We start from the raw sequence: 20511 nt of genomic DNA, 5'->3' as shown, positions 1-20511 counted from the left end.
TGACACCACAGGTCCAAAGGTCCAATTTGTCCTTACCACAGATATTGGTCTATATTTGAAGGAATCTGGAATTCACAATTCTGATTTTTTTTTTCTTGGCCAAAAGGACTTGTTTCTTGAATCAAATTAAGGGTGCTTACTTCTGTCTGACAACTGCTTAATCAAGCTGTGCTTTTAAACATTGTGCAAACTGAACATCTTTGAACATCCAGTATAAAAACATTTTCTTGAAAACTTGTATTGGAAGTACTCTATCATCCATCTTATCCCTAAGATTCTGTTCTGTACATTCCCATCTCCCCCTCCTCCCCCCCCTGAAATACATCCTTACAGAAATAGGCTCTGCTTCTGGAGAATGAGCTCTTCCATTGCAAGCATGAGTAGCAGGAGAGTGACTGCTGGGAATCCTCATCCCTTAGTGCTTTCATGCTGCTGCTTTTTCTGACCCATTAAGTAGGTGGAGTAACCCAAGCAGAGACACAATCCTCTTCTGTTTTTCTGTTTTCCAATTAATTTGTAGTAGTGTAAGAACACACCTATGCCTGCGTTCCTGTACATTTTATTTTTCCAGTGTTTTCAACTAGAGCCAAGTGAAATTGACAAGCATCCTGTGTCCTATTCTGGAAGCAGCAGAGTTGAAAGTGTGACCCAACCTAGCAGAGTTCGTCTGCACTGGAATTTTAAAAATGTTGGAATGCTAGGGGGTGTGTGGTGCGGGGGGGTGAGGACATGGGCAGGTGATAAGGGAAGGAGAAACATGGGATGCATTCGTTTAATTTTAAATGGTAAACTTTTGGACTGAGTTTCAGTTCTTCCTTAATCTGTTAGCTGAATCTGTTTTATCTTGATATCTGTGAGCAGCACTTGAATTTTTTTTTCCTATATTCCAGTTAAGCTTTTCCACCATGCGAGTATGGAATGGTAGGTAGGTTGCTGTTTTCCTTCTGAGCAAAGGAAGCAAAATACCTTTTAGAATTGTTGTTGTTGTTTGTCTCTGAGATTTTTGTGGGGGACAGTTCTGTAGACTTACCTTGCACCCATGAAGTGCGTTTTCTGCCTCTCATTTTATTCATGACTAAAGTATGATGTAGCAGGTTTTTTTGGAACCCTTTAATTTTAATTGGGTTAAATCTTAATCTTGGGACTATTCATATGTGTAATGTTGACAGGAAATAGTTATAGGACTATCCTATTTTAAAGGACTGTTCTAATTTAACTGATGATTTCTCAGTTTTAGTAAGGCTGCTACTCTGTCCTGAGGGCAAACCTTTATGCTTAGGGATTGATGGTGTAAAATCAACAATTTTTGAATTGCTTAGAGTAGTTAGCACAGTGGAGATAAGATTAGTGCAGGGTTGTGCCCTTAAGGTTCTAAATTTCAGATACTAATTCAGTCTGAAAGCTAAATAGTTTTTTCTCAGATGTATTTTAAAATCTCTCACCTTTATGACATTTGAGGTGAAGAGAGAATATTACTTGGAAAAAAACCTTGTTCAGTTGAAGCAATAAGTATTATCTTTGCAGTGACTGATTTAACATTGAAATACTACTTTTGTGAAGTGTAGAACATTTGGTACTCAAGTTTAGAATTCATTGTTAAATTTAGAATAAGTACTAAGATACTTTGTCCATCAAAGATAATGTTGTGAAAAGTAAGATATTGTAGTGTCGGCCACCTGAAAAAGATGTACTTCGATGAAGTCCTTCTTCATTGTTGGACTTCCTGTGGAAGTTCAACTTCTAATAAAACAACCTCAAGTAACTGTCATTTTGACTGAGGTTTCTAGTTTAGGGTGGTATCTAATCAATTCTGTATTAACGTTCTAAGAATATTTTAACAAGGATTGGTACAATTGAAGGAGGCTACCTGATTTAGTGTTCTGAAGTCTGCAGCTTTGATCCTATTGTTTTATTTAGTAGAAAATGGCTATTTTGTTGTGTGTAAAACAGTGTCTCATTTTACAAAAAAATGGATTAAAACATGTGAACAAGATGGTCCATAAGCTTTGACTCAATGTTATTTTCTGTGTCAAATCAGGCTGTATTTTAATAATTTGTTAAAGAAGTAAATGAGAATTCTAAGTACAGTAAATTGTTCACCAGCTGATTACATGGACTTGGTTACATTGTGTGTATCTTCAATTTACTAGAAAATTTTTGAATTTACAGTATGTGTAGAACTAGGTTCATTCTATCAGTAATTTAGAATTGTATTTTTAATACTTAGTTTCAAGCCTAGCCTGTAAAAATGTGAGCAGTGTCACTCTGACCTATAGCTATAAATTGACATATGGCTAAATAAAATTAAATCTGCTGAGGTTTAAGAGCCCATAGTTAGTCTGGATCTTTTTACACATAATAGTAAAACTAACACGGCTACCCCTCTGATATTATGGGTAAGTGCGTTTTTGTTTAGAAACAATTTCTATACTATTTTTGCAGTCTGTTTATTAATATGCTTTCAGTAGAATCAAATTACTATATTTGCACATTAGCTTGTGGAGAAAATATGTTGAGACTACAGTTTATTGTTTGGGTGGGGGAGGATTTGTCAGAGTCCCTACAGATGAGCTTTCATGGTTCACTGGCCTCTTGGAAGGCAGTGTTGTGGCAACCTTCCTTCACCAGAGTACAGATTTTCCTCCCTCTGGAGGGTGTTATAACTGATAGATCAATCAGAAAGGTCCTGTAGACTACAGAGACTTTCTATGTCGGCGATTGGTAATGCTGTCTCTCCTTATTCCTTTGTTCCCTGGAAAGTGAGAGGCTGTACTCGGGCATAGTAATGCAGAGCAGTGGTGGGATTGACCATATTTCAAAGTTAAGCCTGGTAAAATACTAAACCCTTTGAATGGTATATCTAACACACGTTTTCTAAACCATTGGAAATGAGCTCTCCAAGGTTTGTTAGCTATTTTTATCAATTAAAACGTCCTCTGCTCAGATTGGTTAGCAGAATAATTTATTCACTTGTACAATAAAAGTGGTATTAAAAAACTATAAATAGCCTGATCTCTATAGTATCTGTTATATAATACTGTCAAAGTAGTAGACAATTGCAATGTTTCTGTCTTTCTACAATGGAGATTTAATTTTAGGATTTCCAAAATTCACAGCTATTTATCATTGTATATCACCCAGACAGGGTTTGAGAGCATGCCATTTATTTACTTCTGGTTTCTTTTCATGGGATGTAGCTTTTTGCAAATAGAAAAATAGTCTAATTAATCCTAGTGGTCAAAGATGTCACTAGTTTCAGTTAATTTTTTCTAGGGCTGTCAAGCGATTAAAAAAATTAATCGCGATGTTAATAATGCCATTTATTTAAATATTTTTGGGTGTTTTCCACATTTTCAAATATCTTCAATTTCAACACAGAATACAAAGTGTACGGTGCTCACTTTATATTTAATTTTTATTGTAAATATTTTCACTGTAAAAATTAAAGGTAGTATTTTTCAATTCACTTTATACGAGTACTGTAGTGTAGTCTGTTTATCATGAAAGTTGAATTTACGAATGTGGAATTACGCGCAAAAAAAACCTGCTTTCAAAAATAAAGCAACGTCAAACTTTAGAGCCTACAAGTCTGCTCAGTCCTACTTCTTGTTCAGCCAATCGTTCAGATAAACAAGTTTGTTTACATGTGCAGGAGACAATGTTGCCCACTTCTTGTTTACAATGTCAGATGAAAGGGAGAACAGGCGTTCACATGGCACTGTTGTAGCTGGCGTTGCAAGATATTTGTGCCTGATGTGCTAAAGATTCATATGTCCCTTCATGCTTCATCCACCATTCCAGAGGACATGTATCCATGCTGATGATGGGTTTTGCTCAATAACGATCCAAAGCAGTGCAGACAGACGCCTGTTAATTTTCATCATCTGAGTCAGATGCCACCAGCAAAAAATTGATTTTCTTTTTTGGTGGTTCGGGTTCTGTATTTTCTGAATCGGAGTGTTGCTCTTTTAAGACTTCTAAAAGCATGCTCCACACGTCGTCCCTCTCAGATTTTGGAAGGCACTTCAGATTCTTAAACCTTGGGTCAAGTGTGGTAGCTATCTTTAGAAATCTCACATTAGTACCTTCTTTGCATCTTGTCAAATCTGCAGTGAAAGTGTTCTTAAAATTAATAACCTGCTGGGTCACCGTCCGAGACTGCTACAATTCTCCCTCAAGAAGTTCAGTCACAAGTTTAATTAACTTTTTTTTTTTTTTAACGAGTGTCATCAGCATGGAAGCATGTCCTCCATAATGGGGGCCAAAGCATGAAGGGGCATACAAATGTTGGGCATACAAATGTTTAGTATATCTGGCACGTAAATACCTTGCAATGCCAGCTACAAAAGTGCCATGTGAACGCCTGTTCTTACTTTCAGGTGACAGTATAAATAAGAAGTGGGCAGCATTATCTCCCATAAATATAAACAAACTTGTTTGTCTTAGCGAGTGGCTGAACAAGAAGGAAGACCGGGTGGACTTATAGGCTCTAAAGTTTTACGTCGTTTTGTTTTTGAGTGCAGTTATGTAACAAAGAAAATCTACATTTGTAAGTTGTGCTTTCACGGTAAAGAGATTGAACTACAGTACTTGTGTGAGGTGAATACTATTTCTTTGGTTATCATTTTTACAATGCAAATATTTGCAATAAAAATAATATAAAATGAGCACTGTACACTTTGAATTCTGTATTGTAAGTGAAATCAATATATTTGAAAATGTAGAAAAACATCCAAAATATTTAATACATTTCAATTGGTATTCTATTGTTTAACAGTGTGATTTAAAACAGAGATTAATCGCGATTAATTTTTTTGAGTTAACTGCGATTGACAGCCTGATATATTTTTTTTTCTCACTTCTTGAACCAACAGGAGACTTGTAATCCACAGGCTACACCCGTCTGGGAGGGGACTCTTGCATACCTGCCATCAGGGGAACTCTTGTCCTTAGGCAGCACAGTGATTCTTTCGGGGATTGCCATATTGCAGTGTTAGTTTGAGGTATAATTTGAGGGTTGCCCTAACCTGACTCCCTTGCACACACACAACTCTAGATTGAGTGAAGTGGTGCTTTAAACTCTAACTAGCGGGCTAGTCGGGGCAGGAGGTGTGGGTTGAGCTAGTAATGGAGTAGGAGCTCAGCTATTCTGTGCTGCTAATACACTCTGTGCAGCTCAAATATTTTGTGGGACCGCTGTCATGTGAACTAGGCTAACTTGAGTGCAGTTAATGCAAGCTAACACTGCAGTGAAGGTAAGCAGTGGGTTGCTTGTTAGTATTTATGTAACTACCATAGGAAATCAGACAGACTGTTGTAGATGGAGGTCTGGGTTGGTGGTGCCCTACTTTTTCAACCTCAGTTCATACCACATTATTGGATATTTTATAAACGTGTTGCTAATTTTTTTTTTTTTTTTTTTTTTTTTTGAGGAAGCTCTGTTTCTGTTGTGAACCCCAATGAATACTTTCCAAGTAGGAAATTATACAACACTTTAAACTTGAATACATTCTATTTGAAGTTTTTCCTAAAGGCTGGACCTTTGCATGTTATAGTTGTGTATTGGAAATGGGTTGCGTAAAGTAAAATTCCGTGGAATTAAGGAGGAATACATAGCAGCGCAAAGGTAGAATTTATGAAACTAAAATTTTAGTGACATCACATATGATATACTGGTGAAAGGATCTGGATAGACACATTACCCAAGAAAAATGGGATTTGATCTGGAAAAGAGGACTAGCATTCTCAATCTGAGATTTAGACTAAGATGCTTTTTCAAGGGTACCTCATATTGGTCAGGGGTGTGTGTGTGTGTATAGCACTTATCCCCTATATATAGGGGATAAGTGCTGAAGAAATTGTGGAGTGAGAGAAGATTTATGCATATATGGTGGACATGTCCACTCATTAGAGAGTATTAGTATGCAGCTTATTACCAAATACCACAATTGGTTGGATATTCATTGATCCTTTGGTAATCCTCCTGGGCTTTCTATGAGAAATGGTCACACATAAGGAAGTGAAGAATTAATCTCTCATCTGCTAGTAGCTGCAAGGTTACTGGTAGCCTTGGAAAAAAGATAAATAGTCCAACACTAGAGGAATCATTCAGAAATGTGGGAGGTGGTGGTTATGTAAAAAATTGCACCAATTGTGTACCCAACACTATAGACAGAGGACAAATACTGTAGTTACTTAGCTATTTGGTTACGATTTATTCAGTACTCAGAGTATACTCATCTCTTCTCCCCCTCCTCCCCCACTCCCCGCCCCTCAAACAAGAAACGCACTTTCCAACTTTTTTGAATATTAACAACTGATAGAGCTACCTGATTTGTTAAATGTGTAATCAGAAGTTTCACTCAGTTTTATAAAATCACCAAAACATCATGATATGGTAATATGAAGATGCTCACTCTGTAGTATGGTAACACCTTATTTAATCATCGGATCTCTATTTTATTACTGTAAGTTTCTCTAAAGCTCATTGTTGTAGTGATTGTTTTGTCTCCTGATATTTACATGGCAAGGATTTGTAAAGAGGTTAACTTCCTAAATTAATATAGTTTCAGAAAATATTTAATGACCTCAGTAATTATTTAAGTAGGTAATACTGTTTTGTGATGAGTGAAATATTGGCAACAGAATGTCTGCCAAAAAAGCCAATACAGCTCTTACTTACGTTTTTTTTATATCCTATCTCCTAGAACTGGAAGGGACCTAGTTTTGCTTTTGATAACTGTGCAGACTGTTCTGATCCAAAACTGGAACTTCAGATTAAACAAAAAGAGAGACATTTTCGAGAGTCTTACTAACATTAGACTTTGGAGAATTAAAGCATGTCAGAGAGATCGGTAGAGGTGTGTGTGTCTGTCTGTCACACTCATTCACTCACTCACAGAGATGTGGAGACCATGCAGTAGATGTTTCAAAATGTAGAACTAAAACCCCTCGTGAACCAAAGTTAGAGTAATGCTAATCCATACACTTAATAGTAAAGCTTTCAAGTTTGTGAATTTAATTGAGATTTGAATTTTAATACTCTGATGCTATGTTCGTTTAATTTAGTACATCTATGAATGGACCCTATTATTGTTAGTGAAATCATTCCAGAAGTTGTCAGTTATTGACTATTTTATTTTTTGAAATCTTTCGTCCGGGTTAGTAGAAATGTGTTGGGCACATGTATGACTTCATCTAGTAAATATTTTCATTTTTTAAAAAATGCCATTTTCTTCAAAACTAGGACTTTTCTTATTAAATATTTCTATTTAACTCTTTGAGGAGCCACATTACATTTAAATACTAAGTAGAACTCAGGCCTAAATAATCCAATCCAAGTTAATTGAGATCTTGTTTAGAGTATTAAAAAGAGCTTTGATAAGCTCACATTTTAATAGTTTTGTCTGTGATGACCTGTTTTTCTAAAATTGACTTCTGCTCCACAATTTATTTTTCTTTAGTCTCAGATGCTTCCATTAGTTGTTAGAGGGGCTACATTTCTATAGAACTCCTTCCATTATTTCTCATATATAGCTATATCTAATCACAAAGGAGGGTAGAAAACCCAAAATCTTAAAACCACAAAGCAGTGTGTAAAACTGGAACACGGGAGAGGAGGATTTTGAAGCTTACTGAATTAACTACTAGCAAATTGCCTTAAATTTAACTTGTGCTAATTCCCCAGTGATCCTTGACATAAAACAGATGCTCTAGTTTGACATGGGTAGACAAAAAAACTAATTCTTCTGAATTTGAGGCATATTTAATTTTCTCCCCCAAAGACCTCTTATATAAAAAGTACAATGATGTTATGAATGTGGAACAAAGTATATAAGGTGATCGGTTCTGTGACACGGATCAAGTAATTTATAACTGTTTCTCTCAAATTGGAAGATGTTAAACTTTACTAGTCAAACTGAACACAAATATTCTTATTATTGCCCACAAATTTGAAGATGACAGATAATGTGGAATTCTCTTGGTGGGATGGCCACTAGTCCTCACAAATAATATATTTGATGTCAGAAAGTATTTTTTTTGTCTCCTCCTGCCTATCACTCCCTCTGGAAAGACTCACAAGAAGTTTCTCCAAAGACTGAAGATAGCAGTCTCCAGACTTTCTTAAATTTAGGGAGACAGGAATGAGAAATTCAGTCTTTCTTTCCAGTAGTGAGGTGTTATCAGTTTTTTCCACTTTTCTTTTGTAGCTATTCTGCCAGTTTCTTATTTACAGTTGAGTGATTTTTGTTAGTCTCAGAGCTAGCTTGCTCCTCTTCCCTCAAGTAGATGAATCTAAGAACCCGAAGCTTAGAAAATTCTCAGCATGCAGCACATCTCTTTGCATCAAACATAAGCAACTTGTCTTCACGGCCTATCTCCACCCTACCTGTCATGTCATTGTCTATCAAGAAGTTGACTCCCACCTCTGATTGGTTGCTGATGCCACCCTCCATTTCCTACTTATTAAACTGTTTTAAATAAGCACTTTCATGTTTTCTCCTATGCTGTCCATCACACTTGGGAGGAGCCCCTCCATAAACATCCGCAAAGTTATCGAACGATGCTCCTTCAAAACGGTTCTTAAACTTTTATTTTTCCATGATACCTAGAAAAAGTTGATAGCACAACAATGGTCTAACTGCTGAGACCATTGTTTGTTATGCTGACCAATATTGTCCCATTGTTTTCTTTTACTCTATTTTGTCTCTTGTATTATCCTTAGATTGTAAGCTTTGTGGGACATGGTGGTCTTTTTGTTTGTGTTTGTTCTACCAAAGTGGGATGTTGGTCCATGATTAAGGCTTTTAGGTTCTACAATAATACAACTACGGTGCTTTTGCAGTAAGCCACTTTTCATGGCCCTGCAGAGCCTGGTTTCCAGTACTCTTACCACTCTTGTATTTAATATTTTAATAGAGCCTGAACTCAGAGCAGAATAATTGAGCTCCCCCACTTTATTTGGGCCGATCCTCACTCCAGACTGGCTTTAGTTCTCATGCAGTCTGCCTCTGTCTTGTCTGACAATATCACAGCTACTTACTGTCAGCCCTCCGCCTCAAGATTCCTGGCAGATTTGCATGGCCTACACTCCAAAGACCCTGCCCCATAGGGAAATATTTTTGGGGAGAGTCCAGAGTTTCACGCAACTCCTGCCCTTCTTTGGTTCGTGATTCTTTCATCCTGCCCAGAGGCTGCATCTTCTGCCAAGGTCTTGGTAAGTGGGAGGGAAGGCGATACTTGGTCCTTTATTGCTAGACTCTAGAATCTGGTCAGAATATACTGAACAGGAAATAGCCAAATCCAGTTAGACGCTCTCCTCATCCAGTGAGGCTAGCAAGTGCTCTGTCTATAAGGACAAGGCTAGTAAAGATTGATCCAGGTCAGCTTCAGGGGCTCAGTCTCAAAAGGGTCTAGTTAAAGAAGCCCTGCTTGAATTTAAAACAAACCAAAAAACTAAGAAAAGGAGCAGGAGATTCACATCACAAGCTAGCACAGATTCCTTTATCCTAGCCATCTTCAATCTAGACACTTACACTGATTTCATCATTGTGGTATAAATGGCTTTTCTCTGTTGGAAGATAACTAGTAATGAGATATATATCCAGAAGGCAGACAACACACAAAGTAAAAATATACATATAGCCAAAATAAGCTGAAGGAAACACAAGTAGTGGCAGAGGTCTTCCTTATCAAATGCTAGGGAAATTCTCTGAACTTGAGATGGAAGGCATTGAAGAAGAAACCCAAGAAAGGCGGCTGCTGCCTAAATTCTTCAAGATGGGTGAAAATGTTGCTAAATACGCTTGATATTCATAGCAAAATAAGGAAAAGTAACTCCAAGGGGAGCCTGTTTCCAACGAAGTCCAAGAAGTTGCTCCCTTTCGTGTAAACTTTCATGTTGGAATGGGAACACCGAAAGGAAAGAACGAACGAACACACACACACACTGTTCACTTCATAACTGTGAGATTTCTTGCATCTTCCTTTGAATGGATGGATGGATGATGGACCACACATCTGATCCTATATGGTTGTTCCAATTTCCTAAAAGGCAAAGCTGACTTCTACAGCCTCTAAAAGTAGATGCAGCAGTGGCCTCTTTAATCAAAAATACTGTCCTTCCATCTGAGAAGGGGGCTTTCACGAGCCCACTGGTACAAAACTATGATGCTGTGGCAGTCATGTTCAAATCATCGATCACCGTATTTCTAGCCTAGACAGATCTAACAGTTTTTTCTTTCCAAACACTGGAACCACTGATTTTCAAATGCTCTCTCACTTTGATGAGAGAAGACTCTGCCTAATTCTTGTATAGGGTCTCTAAGGCTATGTCTACGCTACCGCTGGATCGACACTCTGGCAATCAATGCACCGGGGGTCGATTTAGCGGGTCTAGTGAAGACCCGCTAAATCGATGACAGAGCACTCTCCAGTCGACCCAGTACTCCACCGGGAACGAAGGAGCAAGGTAAGTCAATGGGAGAGTGTCTCCTGTCAACCCCTACGTCGACCTAAGCTACATCGACTCCAGCTATGTTATTCACGTAGCTGGAGTTGTGTAATTTAAGTTGACTTACCGCAGTAGTGTAGACGAGGGCCAAGATTTGTGGCATGTGTAATGTCTTCCAGTGCAATCTCCACAACACCTATATCTGAGGACTTCTTGTTGAACCTGGAAATCTACCTGCAGTGATGTCATCCAGATATTCTGCAGGTACATAGCATCAGCCTCTTTTAATTTGTGCCAGAAAGGCTAGCCCTCTTATGGGTCTTGTTTTCCCTGGTGCTTCTTTAAAAGAGCTTCTGGCTACTCCCAAGGAAGAGGATAGATATTCCCAAGGAGGAAAATCTAGGGCTTACTCCATCTGGAATTTAAACACCAAAAATAACACATGGCTACCAGTTCTACCTGTCCAAGGGTTCCTCTGCCTTTGGAAGAGGCTACTATTTTCAAGCATCACTGGTCAAAGATCATGTGACTGGCACCAGAAGATACTACGCCATGGGATTTTCACATTCCTGAGGAGATAGTTATATTCTTGCAGACCTCAAGGAACCTCTGCAGACAAAGCAATGTGTGAAACAGTCGCTCATCTTCTGAAGTTTGAAAGAAGTCTTATAGCATACTATACATCTATTGATCTAGACTATCTCCACATCCCAATTTCTGAAAGTCATTGGAGATGACTTAGTTTTGCATATTAGCTGCTTTCATGGGATGGGGAAGGAATCAAGGCATCACAACTTTTCATTCTGTGCAATGACTGACTTGTAAGGCACTCAGTACAGGGAGTATGGTAAAACTACTCAGATTTTCCAGGCAGAGGAATAGTCTGCCCTTGCCATGGATATTTTGTTCCAGCCTTGAAACAAGGAGCTTCTCTACTTCTGAGTGAGCCTTCTGCTTCGCAGAGCAATACCAAAAATGCAGTTGGAAAAAGTTGAAATACTTATAATTGCCCATACTAGCTGTGGCGGCCCTAGACCTCTAATATTTTGGTCTTCTGCATAGCACTGTCAGCCCGTTTTCATGGGCGGGGGGAGTTTTCTGCTTGATCAAGGCTCAGTGACAGACCCAGGACTGCTCACTTCCAGTTAACTTGCCTCATCAAAACAAAGTTCCGTTTCTAAATGAAATAAGGAAGTATCCTCTGCTTTATAATGGAGGCTCCTATGGACTCACAGCTATTAAACAATTAGACCCTAATTTATAATTGCATTTTAGAATAATTATTACAATGGAGATCAAACAAGATGAGTAGACTAGGTTTGAGATGGGCAAAAATTCTGCTGGAGAAGCCTTAAAATAATTATGGAACTAATTACACATACAATTGAAATTTTGGAAAAACTAGTGAATTCTGAGGTATGATATTGGGGAGGAGTGCTTCAGAAGATTGTCTTGGCTTTGCCAGCTTCATGTATTCAAAATAATTTTTCTGAAGATGGAATTATTTCACCTGAGAGACAAAGATAATGTGCATAATGTCAACAGAAATAATTCTCTCAAGATCCTGGAAGGACAACACATGTCTGATAGAAGCTGAATGGATAATGAGCTTAATTCCTGGCATCACAGAAGAAAAATCAATCAGACTATAGGACAGAGGTGACTTATTTAATGCTGTATGAAAACCATATATGGACTATGTTCATGCTGATACTGGAAAATTAAATAATAGTTTATCACTTCACTTGTGAATTTGATCCTACTTGCATTATGGAAAAAAAGTTAACCTTAACCAACCTTGTTTTATGAATTTCTTTAGAAGAAACAAGCTTGAACATTTAGTAGCTTTAAGAGGGGAGACTTCTGCTGACAGTTAATTAAAGATGGTCAGGGAAAATATACTGATGTTGGTGAAGCTAGTAACGTCATCCAGTCTTGGCAGGAATCTGCTGTGAGGGTCTTCTGAATTAGTGGGTAAAAGTCCAAGTCTGATGCAACAGATACTGTTTTGGGAGTCAGAGAATCCTTACTATGCATACATCCACAGTATTTGGTGAACAAATAGTGCTTTAGGGGCCCTTGATTGAAAAAAGGGTGGTTATATAGAGAATAAATCAAATCCATTCAGTTCAAAAAGTATGCCTGTCAAATAAATTGTATACAATACTATTTATCATGACACTAAAAATGTTTTGATCGTAAATAGAAAAGGAGTTAAAGTTCAGGTGAAATTAACTTCATAGTCTTCATACATTACAACTTTACTTGATTGAGTGAGGATTTAAAAAATTCCAAAATGTGGCTTCAGATCTTTGTCTGATTTTTCTCTGACACCGTAACAGCATTATAGCCCCAAAGCAACAATATAGCAAAGTAAATGGCTAGTTTCAATTGGCTTTTACTGTTTGAGTATTTAGTGTGTTATGTGTAAGTTGTTTTTTTTTTTTTTTTCCCCCTGAGGACATACTACTGCTACAGGGTATTCAGTGGTTTGCATCCGTTAGCATAGTTTCAACTCTACTTCTTGTTAATCAAATCTTAAATGATAAAAAACTGACAGGTATTTTACCTGGACCATTTCAATAACACAAAGCTTGTCTACAACACTAATGTGTTGCACATTAATTGGACCATGCTGACTGCTGGTGTGCACTAAAGATTCCTTAGTGTTCTCTGACTTAATGCTGCTTAAAACAGTACTATGTTAAAGCACACTAGGGAACCTTTAGTGCACACCAGAAGGGTATTCACGCAACAGTTAATGCACAACATGTTACTGCACTTCAGAAATCACACCTCCCATAGTGTGCATTATCCCACTGTGTAGACAAGCCCTTATTGATAAGCTTTTTCACCATAATTCTGTGTTAATTTTAAGTATAATCAATGGTACATGTAAAATGTCTGAGATGTTCCTGCATATTTGAGATTGAACTTCCACTCTGATTTCTCTTAAAAATATGAATTATTTGAATACTAGCATTATGGATAAGATTAATCACATAAGGAACACACTATCTGTGCTAGGCAATAATTTTTGTTTTATGGTGACAAGATAATCCTAGAAGAGCATTTAGTGTGGTGCAGTTTCATTTCCTTTCACCAGTGCTATTGACAAAATACATTTTTACATTTGTTTTGCATTTTGAAGTAACACTTTCCTTTCTCCCTCCAGAGTCTGTGGACGAGAAAACACAAAGATTCCCAAATGAATAACCGAAAGGAAGATATGGAGATTGCCTCCCATTACCGTCATCTGCTTCGTGAGCTCAATGAGCAGAGACAGCATGGCATCCTCTGTGATGTTTGCATTATAGTGGAGGGGAAGATCTTTAAGGCTCACAAAAATGTTCTGCTCGGGAGCAGCCGCTACTTCAAGACTCTTTACTGCCAGGTGCAGAAGACATCTGACCAGGCCACAGTCACTCATTTAGACATTGTAACTGCACAGGGCTTTAAAGCCATCATTGACTTCATGTATTCTGCACACTTAGCATTGACGAGCAGAAATGTCATTGAGGTGATGTCAGCTGCTAGCTATCTTCAAATGACTGATATTGTACAAGCTTGTCACAATTTCATAAAAGCAGCTCTTGACATAAGTATAAAGTCTGATGCCTCAGATGATCTTGTTGATTATGAACTTGGGGCCGCTTCCAGCAGTAGTACAGATGCTTTGATTTCAGCAGTGGTGGCTGGTAGGAGTATTTCTCCGTGGTTAGCTCGACGAACAAGTCCAGCGAACTCTTCTGGAGATTCGGCCATTGCTAGCTGTCATGAAGGAGGGAGCAGTTATGGAAAAGAGGATCAGGAACCAAAAACAGATAGCCACGATGACATTTCATCCCAGTCTCTTTGGTCCAGTGACATGGGCTATGGGTCTTTGCGTATCAAAGAGGAGCAAATTTCACCATCTCACTATGGAGGGAATGAATTGCGTTCTGCCAAGGATAGTGCAATACAGAACAGTTTCTCAGAACAAGGAGCAGGGGATGGCTGGCAACCCACTGGACGCAGAAAGAATAGAAAAAATAAAGAAACTGTGCGTCATATTACACAGCAAGTAGAGACTGACAGCCAGGCAAGCTCTCCAGTGCCATCTTTTTTATCTGCCTCAGGATGGCCATACAACAGTCGTGACTCAAGTAAGGTTTTTTTTTTTTTCTTTTGATTTTCAGCAATGACCAGCTGTAGTAATGCAAATATAGATAGTATTTTGCTTATGGCACACTGTTGTCATTCAGTGAAATAAAAATATTAAGAACTTCTGGGGATTGATAATGGAATATAGAACCTTATATCTTTAGGTCATTTATCCAAACTTATCTCTGGATAGTAGAGAACTGAAGTCATAGTCATCTCATAGATATTAATTTGTCTGTGAATAAAATAGTGGCTTAAGTCAGGTCCTTGATGTACAATTGTCTGTCACCAAAACTGCCATTCTTAGTAGCAGTGTTGGTAAAGGACTGAAATTGGACTTGCCCACCTGCTAAAATAATCATTTCCGGTCAGGGCTGAGGAGCACTGGTTGTATAGAGTAAGGAGTCTTTTAATTGCTACTGCATGTGCTCTAATCTCTGCATCTTAATGAGATTACTGTTTCTAACACTGCCTTCTGGTACCTACAGGAGCACCAGTTTCACTCCTATGGCCTACTTAGATCACTCCTCAATGGAGGAACAGCTATGGTGTTGACAGAAGGGGCAATTAAGGACAACATAGCATCCACATTCCTCCTTAATCAACTGTCAGCCAAGTGTTTAGTGGCTTTATGAATGGAAGTCCTCATGTAGTTTTATGGTTTAGACCCTCTGTTAGTTTATTATGAATATCTGCAGTCTTTCAGATGAGCAGCTTTAAATGCGTTGCAAGGAAGACAAACACACTCTTCGACTCTTTTTGAATCTTCATCAGTGTTTATCTTTAAAATAATATGAAAATTGTCTAGCTACGTTCACTCTATCCACCAATTATTTAGGTTCAAGAATAAATATTTGCCTAGCAAAATTATGGCTGAGATTTTCAAAGGAGCCTGAGCATGTTAAGTGCCCAACTGCCATAGAATGTCAATGAGTACAAGGTGCTCAACTCCCTTGGGCTTCTTTAGAAATCCCAGCCTGTCATGAGTTATTAACCAAATCTACGTTACTGCATGCTGGTACATAAAGCCAGGAAAAAGGGGTGGGTGTGTGTGTGTGTGTGTGAGAGAGAGGTGTAGTGTATAAAGTAAGTACAATTATATATTTTCATATATCTTGTAAGAAAAAACTATAATTTTAGGAAAAAATTTCTACATAATTGATACTATTTGAAGTTGAAGGGCAGTATTAGTGAAATATTTGTGGTCTGGAATTTGAATGTTAAATGTCACGGAAAGTCAAATTAGGTGGAATGAGTAACAGTCTAGAAATATTTTTGGATTTATTTTGTTGTGTGCAGCAACAAGCTTGCATATAATTTTGATCATCCTTATTGGTTAATGATAAAAACCTAAACAATTTTAATTTAAACCAACAATGCCAAATGATAATATTGGCTTACAATGAATTTTGGATTTATAGTTCTCAAACTTCAGAGTATTCTTGAATAAAGCCTGTTGTTCCCGTTAAGTGCCTATGATGTTATTCAAGCATAAGTATTTCTGGCTTGCACACAACCCCATAAAAACCACTCAAGCATTTATATTATTCAAACTGCGGACATTTTTGGACTGGTTTATAGAGTAAAATACAGGTATGCTGGAATGGCTGCAAAAATGGAACTGCAAAACTAAATTGCAGGGATATGTTCGAGGATTGTTTTAAAAGTATAGTTTCTTAAAACATACGTCAGAGATATTGAGTGGTATAATACATGAGATTCTGCTGTTGGAATTAATAGGGTCTGTGTCACTGAGTTCCTAATTATTACGATACTGAACAGTATTATCTTGAAAATGGTCACAAAAACACACTACCCCCACCCAAAAGAGATTTCCAGCATTGATTCAGAGCAGTCTTCAGACATCTGCGTCAGTGGACACTATCAAATAGTTTAGGATGGCCTTAAATCTACATTTTGTGTGTTAAAACTAGGGCTGTCAAGCGATTAAAAAAATTAATCCTGATTAATCACACTGTTAATAATAGAATACCACTTATTTAAATATTTGTGGATGTTTCCTACATTTTCAAATATATTGATTTCAATTACAACACAGAATACAAAGTGTACAGTGCTCATTTTATATTTATTTTTTATTACAAATATTTGCACTGTAAAAATGATAAACAAAAGAAATAGTATTTTTCAATTCACCTCATACAAGTACCGCTGTGCAATCTCTTTATGGTGAAAGAGAAACTTACAAATGTAGATTTATTTTTCTTACGAAAGCAATTATGTGAACACCCAGGGAGGAGAAACTGCTTTTGTAGTTGGCCAACTTGGTGTTCGCACCTCAACTGCTAGAAGAGGGTCTCATCCTCCCTGATTGAACTAACCTCATTACCTCTAGACTGATTCTTGCCTGCATATTTATACCTGCCTCTGGAAATTTCCACCACATGCGTCTGACGAAGTGGGTATTCACCCACGAAAGCTTATGCTCCAATACTTCTGTTAGTCTATAAAGTGCCACAGGACTCTTTGTCGCTTTTATTTATTGTTCACTGTTGAAATGGAGTGAAATGCCAGAAATAAACAAATGGGGGTGATGCCAGCACAGATAGGGACCTACAGAGATCTGGCTGCTGCACCGCAAACACTATGGTCCTGAATACAGGCAATCTTTCTGAAGAAGGGAGGTATCTGAAGGCTGGCCAGCCCGTGGTATTCCCACTTAAGCCAGCTGGAGAATTGATCAGAGACAGAATTCTCCTCCTCTTTACTGTTGCAGAGTGATGTTGCTTCTTTGCAGCATATGTACCAGCTCTCCACAAGACTCTATTCTCTGCCACAAGAGTAGGCTTGGCTTGAATACTGCTCGGCACACTTCTGCGAGAGCACTCTGTGATCCATCAAAGTGCCAGAATCAATCCCTAGAAGTGTTTTAAGTGACCAAGACACACTGTTTTTCTGTTTCACACCTTGTGTATTTGCTTCCTTAATCTTTGATACTTAGGATGCTTGCCAGTTGCAAATTTCCTTCCTGTGCCCAGTTCTGCAGGTACGTTGGATGAAATGAAATCTAATTAAATAGGCTATTCACGTGAGTTCACTTCACCATTCCAGTGGGTGGAGATAGGAAAAAATCAGAGCTTAGTTTACCACTTCCTCCACTCCTATGCGTAATAGGGCTTTCTGCCTCAAATTAATATTTTCCATCTCCAGCAGGTGGAAGCAACCCTCTTGCTAGCTACTAAATCTAATAAGCTGCTAGGCTTCAGAACTGAGCTTAGGTTAGTCACTGATATTTTTTGGTTTCTTTAGCTTCTTAATTACCTATTTATTTAGTGTCCAAAAATATGCTAAGCACCTCATAAAGCTGTAATAGATATGCCCCAGCCCCAGAGAACTGATCATCTAAATAGATAAAAACAAGAGATGATGGCAAATGCATGCCATATGCAAGCAAAGTGTTAGAGGTAATGTTTAGCATGTTTTGTTACCATTATCTTTTAACAAATGCCAGCCCCCTCCTTACTGTGAATTTAATAGCCTCCACCCTAATGAAAATCTTTTCAAACAGTCCCTAACTTTTTATGTAAGGTTCTCTGTCCTCTTTGCTAATCTGAAAGTGGTCTTAGCCATTCAACCCATAGCCAAGGTGGAAAAAGTACTACCTCAATTGAAGGAATTGGTGCTTGATATACCATCGTCACATGTCTGTTTGGGATACCTAGGAGAAAAAATTATTTAAAACTTACTACAGATTGTGAGGCCTCATCTCCTCTTCATCTTGTTGAAATCTGACTGGAAGTATCTTGAGACATCTGATTGTCCTGGAATCAGGTCTTTTAGAATAGTATTTGCAAATAATACAAGGCCACAGGTTAGTGTAGACCTTCTGGCAGCCTAAAATGATGATTCCCTGAAGGCCATTACAGGTTTATAGTCTGAAAGTGTTGATACCTTGCACTTGTTCTTCCCTAGAATTTTCTCTAGACCCTATATAAATAGGAAGAAGCATGATCGTGTGTGGCTTTTTGGAGTGGGAGGAGAGTAATACAGGGTTCCATTGTCATCGCTAAGTCCCCTTAATTTATTGGTAACTTTTGATGGGTGGGTATTTTAGAGTTGCTGGGTTGACATAGGAAAAGAATGAAAGTAATTTATTTCCTTGTTAGGACTTGAAGTAACCAGTGCTAGCCCAGAAACCCCTCCTGTGTTTTGCAGAAATAATTCATGTATTAAAACTTTGATGCTATTATGGAGTTGATTATATAGTAAGTTATTTTCTGAAATTCTTTGCTAGTGTACACAACTGAACTGTAAAGGAGCTACCAGTCCTTCAGGGTAATGGTGCTTATTTCAGTGGGAAACATACATTTTGTCAATACAGGCACTGCATATTAGAAGGGTCCTAAATACCATAGCAGGCTGTATTTAAACCCACTAGAGCCTCAAACCCCAAAATATTCAGGTTCTTGGTGAAAAGGCCAAGAGAATAATCCATGGATCTGTTGACTCCCTATCCCAGATGTGAATAGAGACACTGCTTTGCTTCCCTGAATTCCACTACACCGCAGGCCAGTTAATTAAATAAAGCAAAGGTGTGGAGTGATTCTGATAACATTGTATTGGCCACAGGCACCATGGTACTTAGATACTATAGAAATAGCAAATGGGGAAAGGGATTCTTACTGTTCCCCATTAAGTCTGGATCCACTTTCTCCAGGAAGGAATGCAGAAGCAGGATTTGCAAAAGAATCTGGAGTAAATTGAGATTCTAGACTGCTGAAAATGTGACAAATGCGTCATAGTCTGAATCAGATAAGTTGCAATTTTTGAAGGATGGCCTTAATCGCACAAAATGTTTGTGCATCCCCTCTCATTGAGATCTTTGGTGGTATCCGGGAGGTGAAAAAGGTTCTAGCTTGGTGAAGTTTGCTAGGTCAGCTCTGTGGTCCAGTTTACATGTTTCCTGGCATCTGTGGACACTTTATTTAGCTGAAAGGGTCTTTCATGCAGATTTCTTTAGTACTTTTGCTGTGTTCCTTTCCCATTGCTATTTGGATTACTGTAAATTGTCTTGCCAGTCTGTCTTTCCCTTTCCTCATATCTGGGATATGATGGGTTTTTTTCTCATAATTTAGGATACTTTAATTGCCTTACCTGTCAGTTGCTTTCCTATGAGATGCCTGTCAATCCACCCTCCTTTTTTCAGTTTGGGGGAAAAAACACTATACGGTTTTCTCTGTGTTTTAAGTGTATGCTATTTAGTTGTTCTTGTGGCTAGGCAGAGCAAAGGGGGTAAAGTTCCTGGGATGTTCTTGTTTACTGACATCTCTACACTGTATTCATATCTGCCAAGTAATAGGAGCAACCACCTTCACATGATTACTAGACCTTCACTTGGTTAGTCTGCTAGTTTCTTTTTTGCAAGTCAATTATTGGGGGAAAAAAGTACTCCGCTGTTCCTTTAAGAAGGTTTTGAGACTTGTGGAAAGATGTATGCGCCTTTACAGTAAGTCTTTTCTGACAAAATGTACTAGAATCACAACTTTTAAAATATAAATTGAGAAATGTATTTTCACATTGCAACTTTTGTACAATTGTTTAACCAAGAAGAAGCTTTTTACAGAGATTTAGCTTAAGAACTTGGCTGGCTTATTTTTCAACTTCTTGTTATAAACCCTTTAGCATTATTAAAGAATTAAAATGCTGCTTCTTGGATTATTCTGAATATAAAAGAAGCATCTGAAGTTTCAGACAAGGTCTTGTTTATTTTTTAGACTGTTCTGTTAGTGTTAGGAATATTCCCTTTACAGGATTAAATAGAGTCAGACTCTGGACTATAGGATTTGATGGTATTAAAGGTTGGCCTCACAGAGGTCAGTTATCTTCACAGGAAGAGCTGTTAGCCTTGCAAAACAGATGGTTGCTTTTCTCATATAATTGAAACTTCTGCCACT

At 38.0% G+C, this 20511-nt stretch overlaps 1 protein-coding gene across 5 annotated transcripts in view; it reads left to right on the top strand.

Moving 5' to 3' along the window:
- The window catches only part of ZBTB46 (zinc finger and BTB domain containing 46), a 99490-nt gene that overhangs the window by 13310 nt on the left and 65669 nt on the right, over window positions 1–20511 (top strand). For all 5 annotated transcript variants that reach the window (XM_054045734.1, XM_054045733.1, XM_054045732.1 and 2 more), the window contains one exon: window positions 13629–14598. In XM_054045734.1, coding sequence (XP_053901709.1) covers window positions 13662–14598 — 937 coding nt within the window. In that variant the 5' untranslated portion in view covers window positions 13629–13661. The remainder of the gene's footprint in view (window positions 1–13628; window positions 14599–20511) is intronic.

The sequence above is a fragment of the Malaclemys terrapin genome, chromosome 12, assembly GCF_027887155.1.
Source record: "Malaclemys terrapin pileata isolate rMalTer1 chromosome 12, rMalTer1.hap1, whole genome shotgun sequence".
NCBI classification, from domain to species: Eukaryota; Metazoa; Chordata; order Testudines; family Emydidae; genus Malaclemys; species Malaclemys terrapin.
The sequence above is the reverse complement of the archived record's forward strand: the minus strand, read 5'-3'. Positions and strand labels throughout refer to the sequence as shown.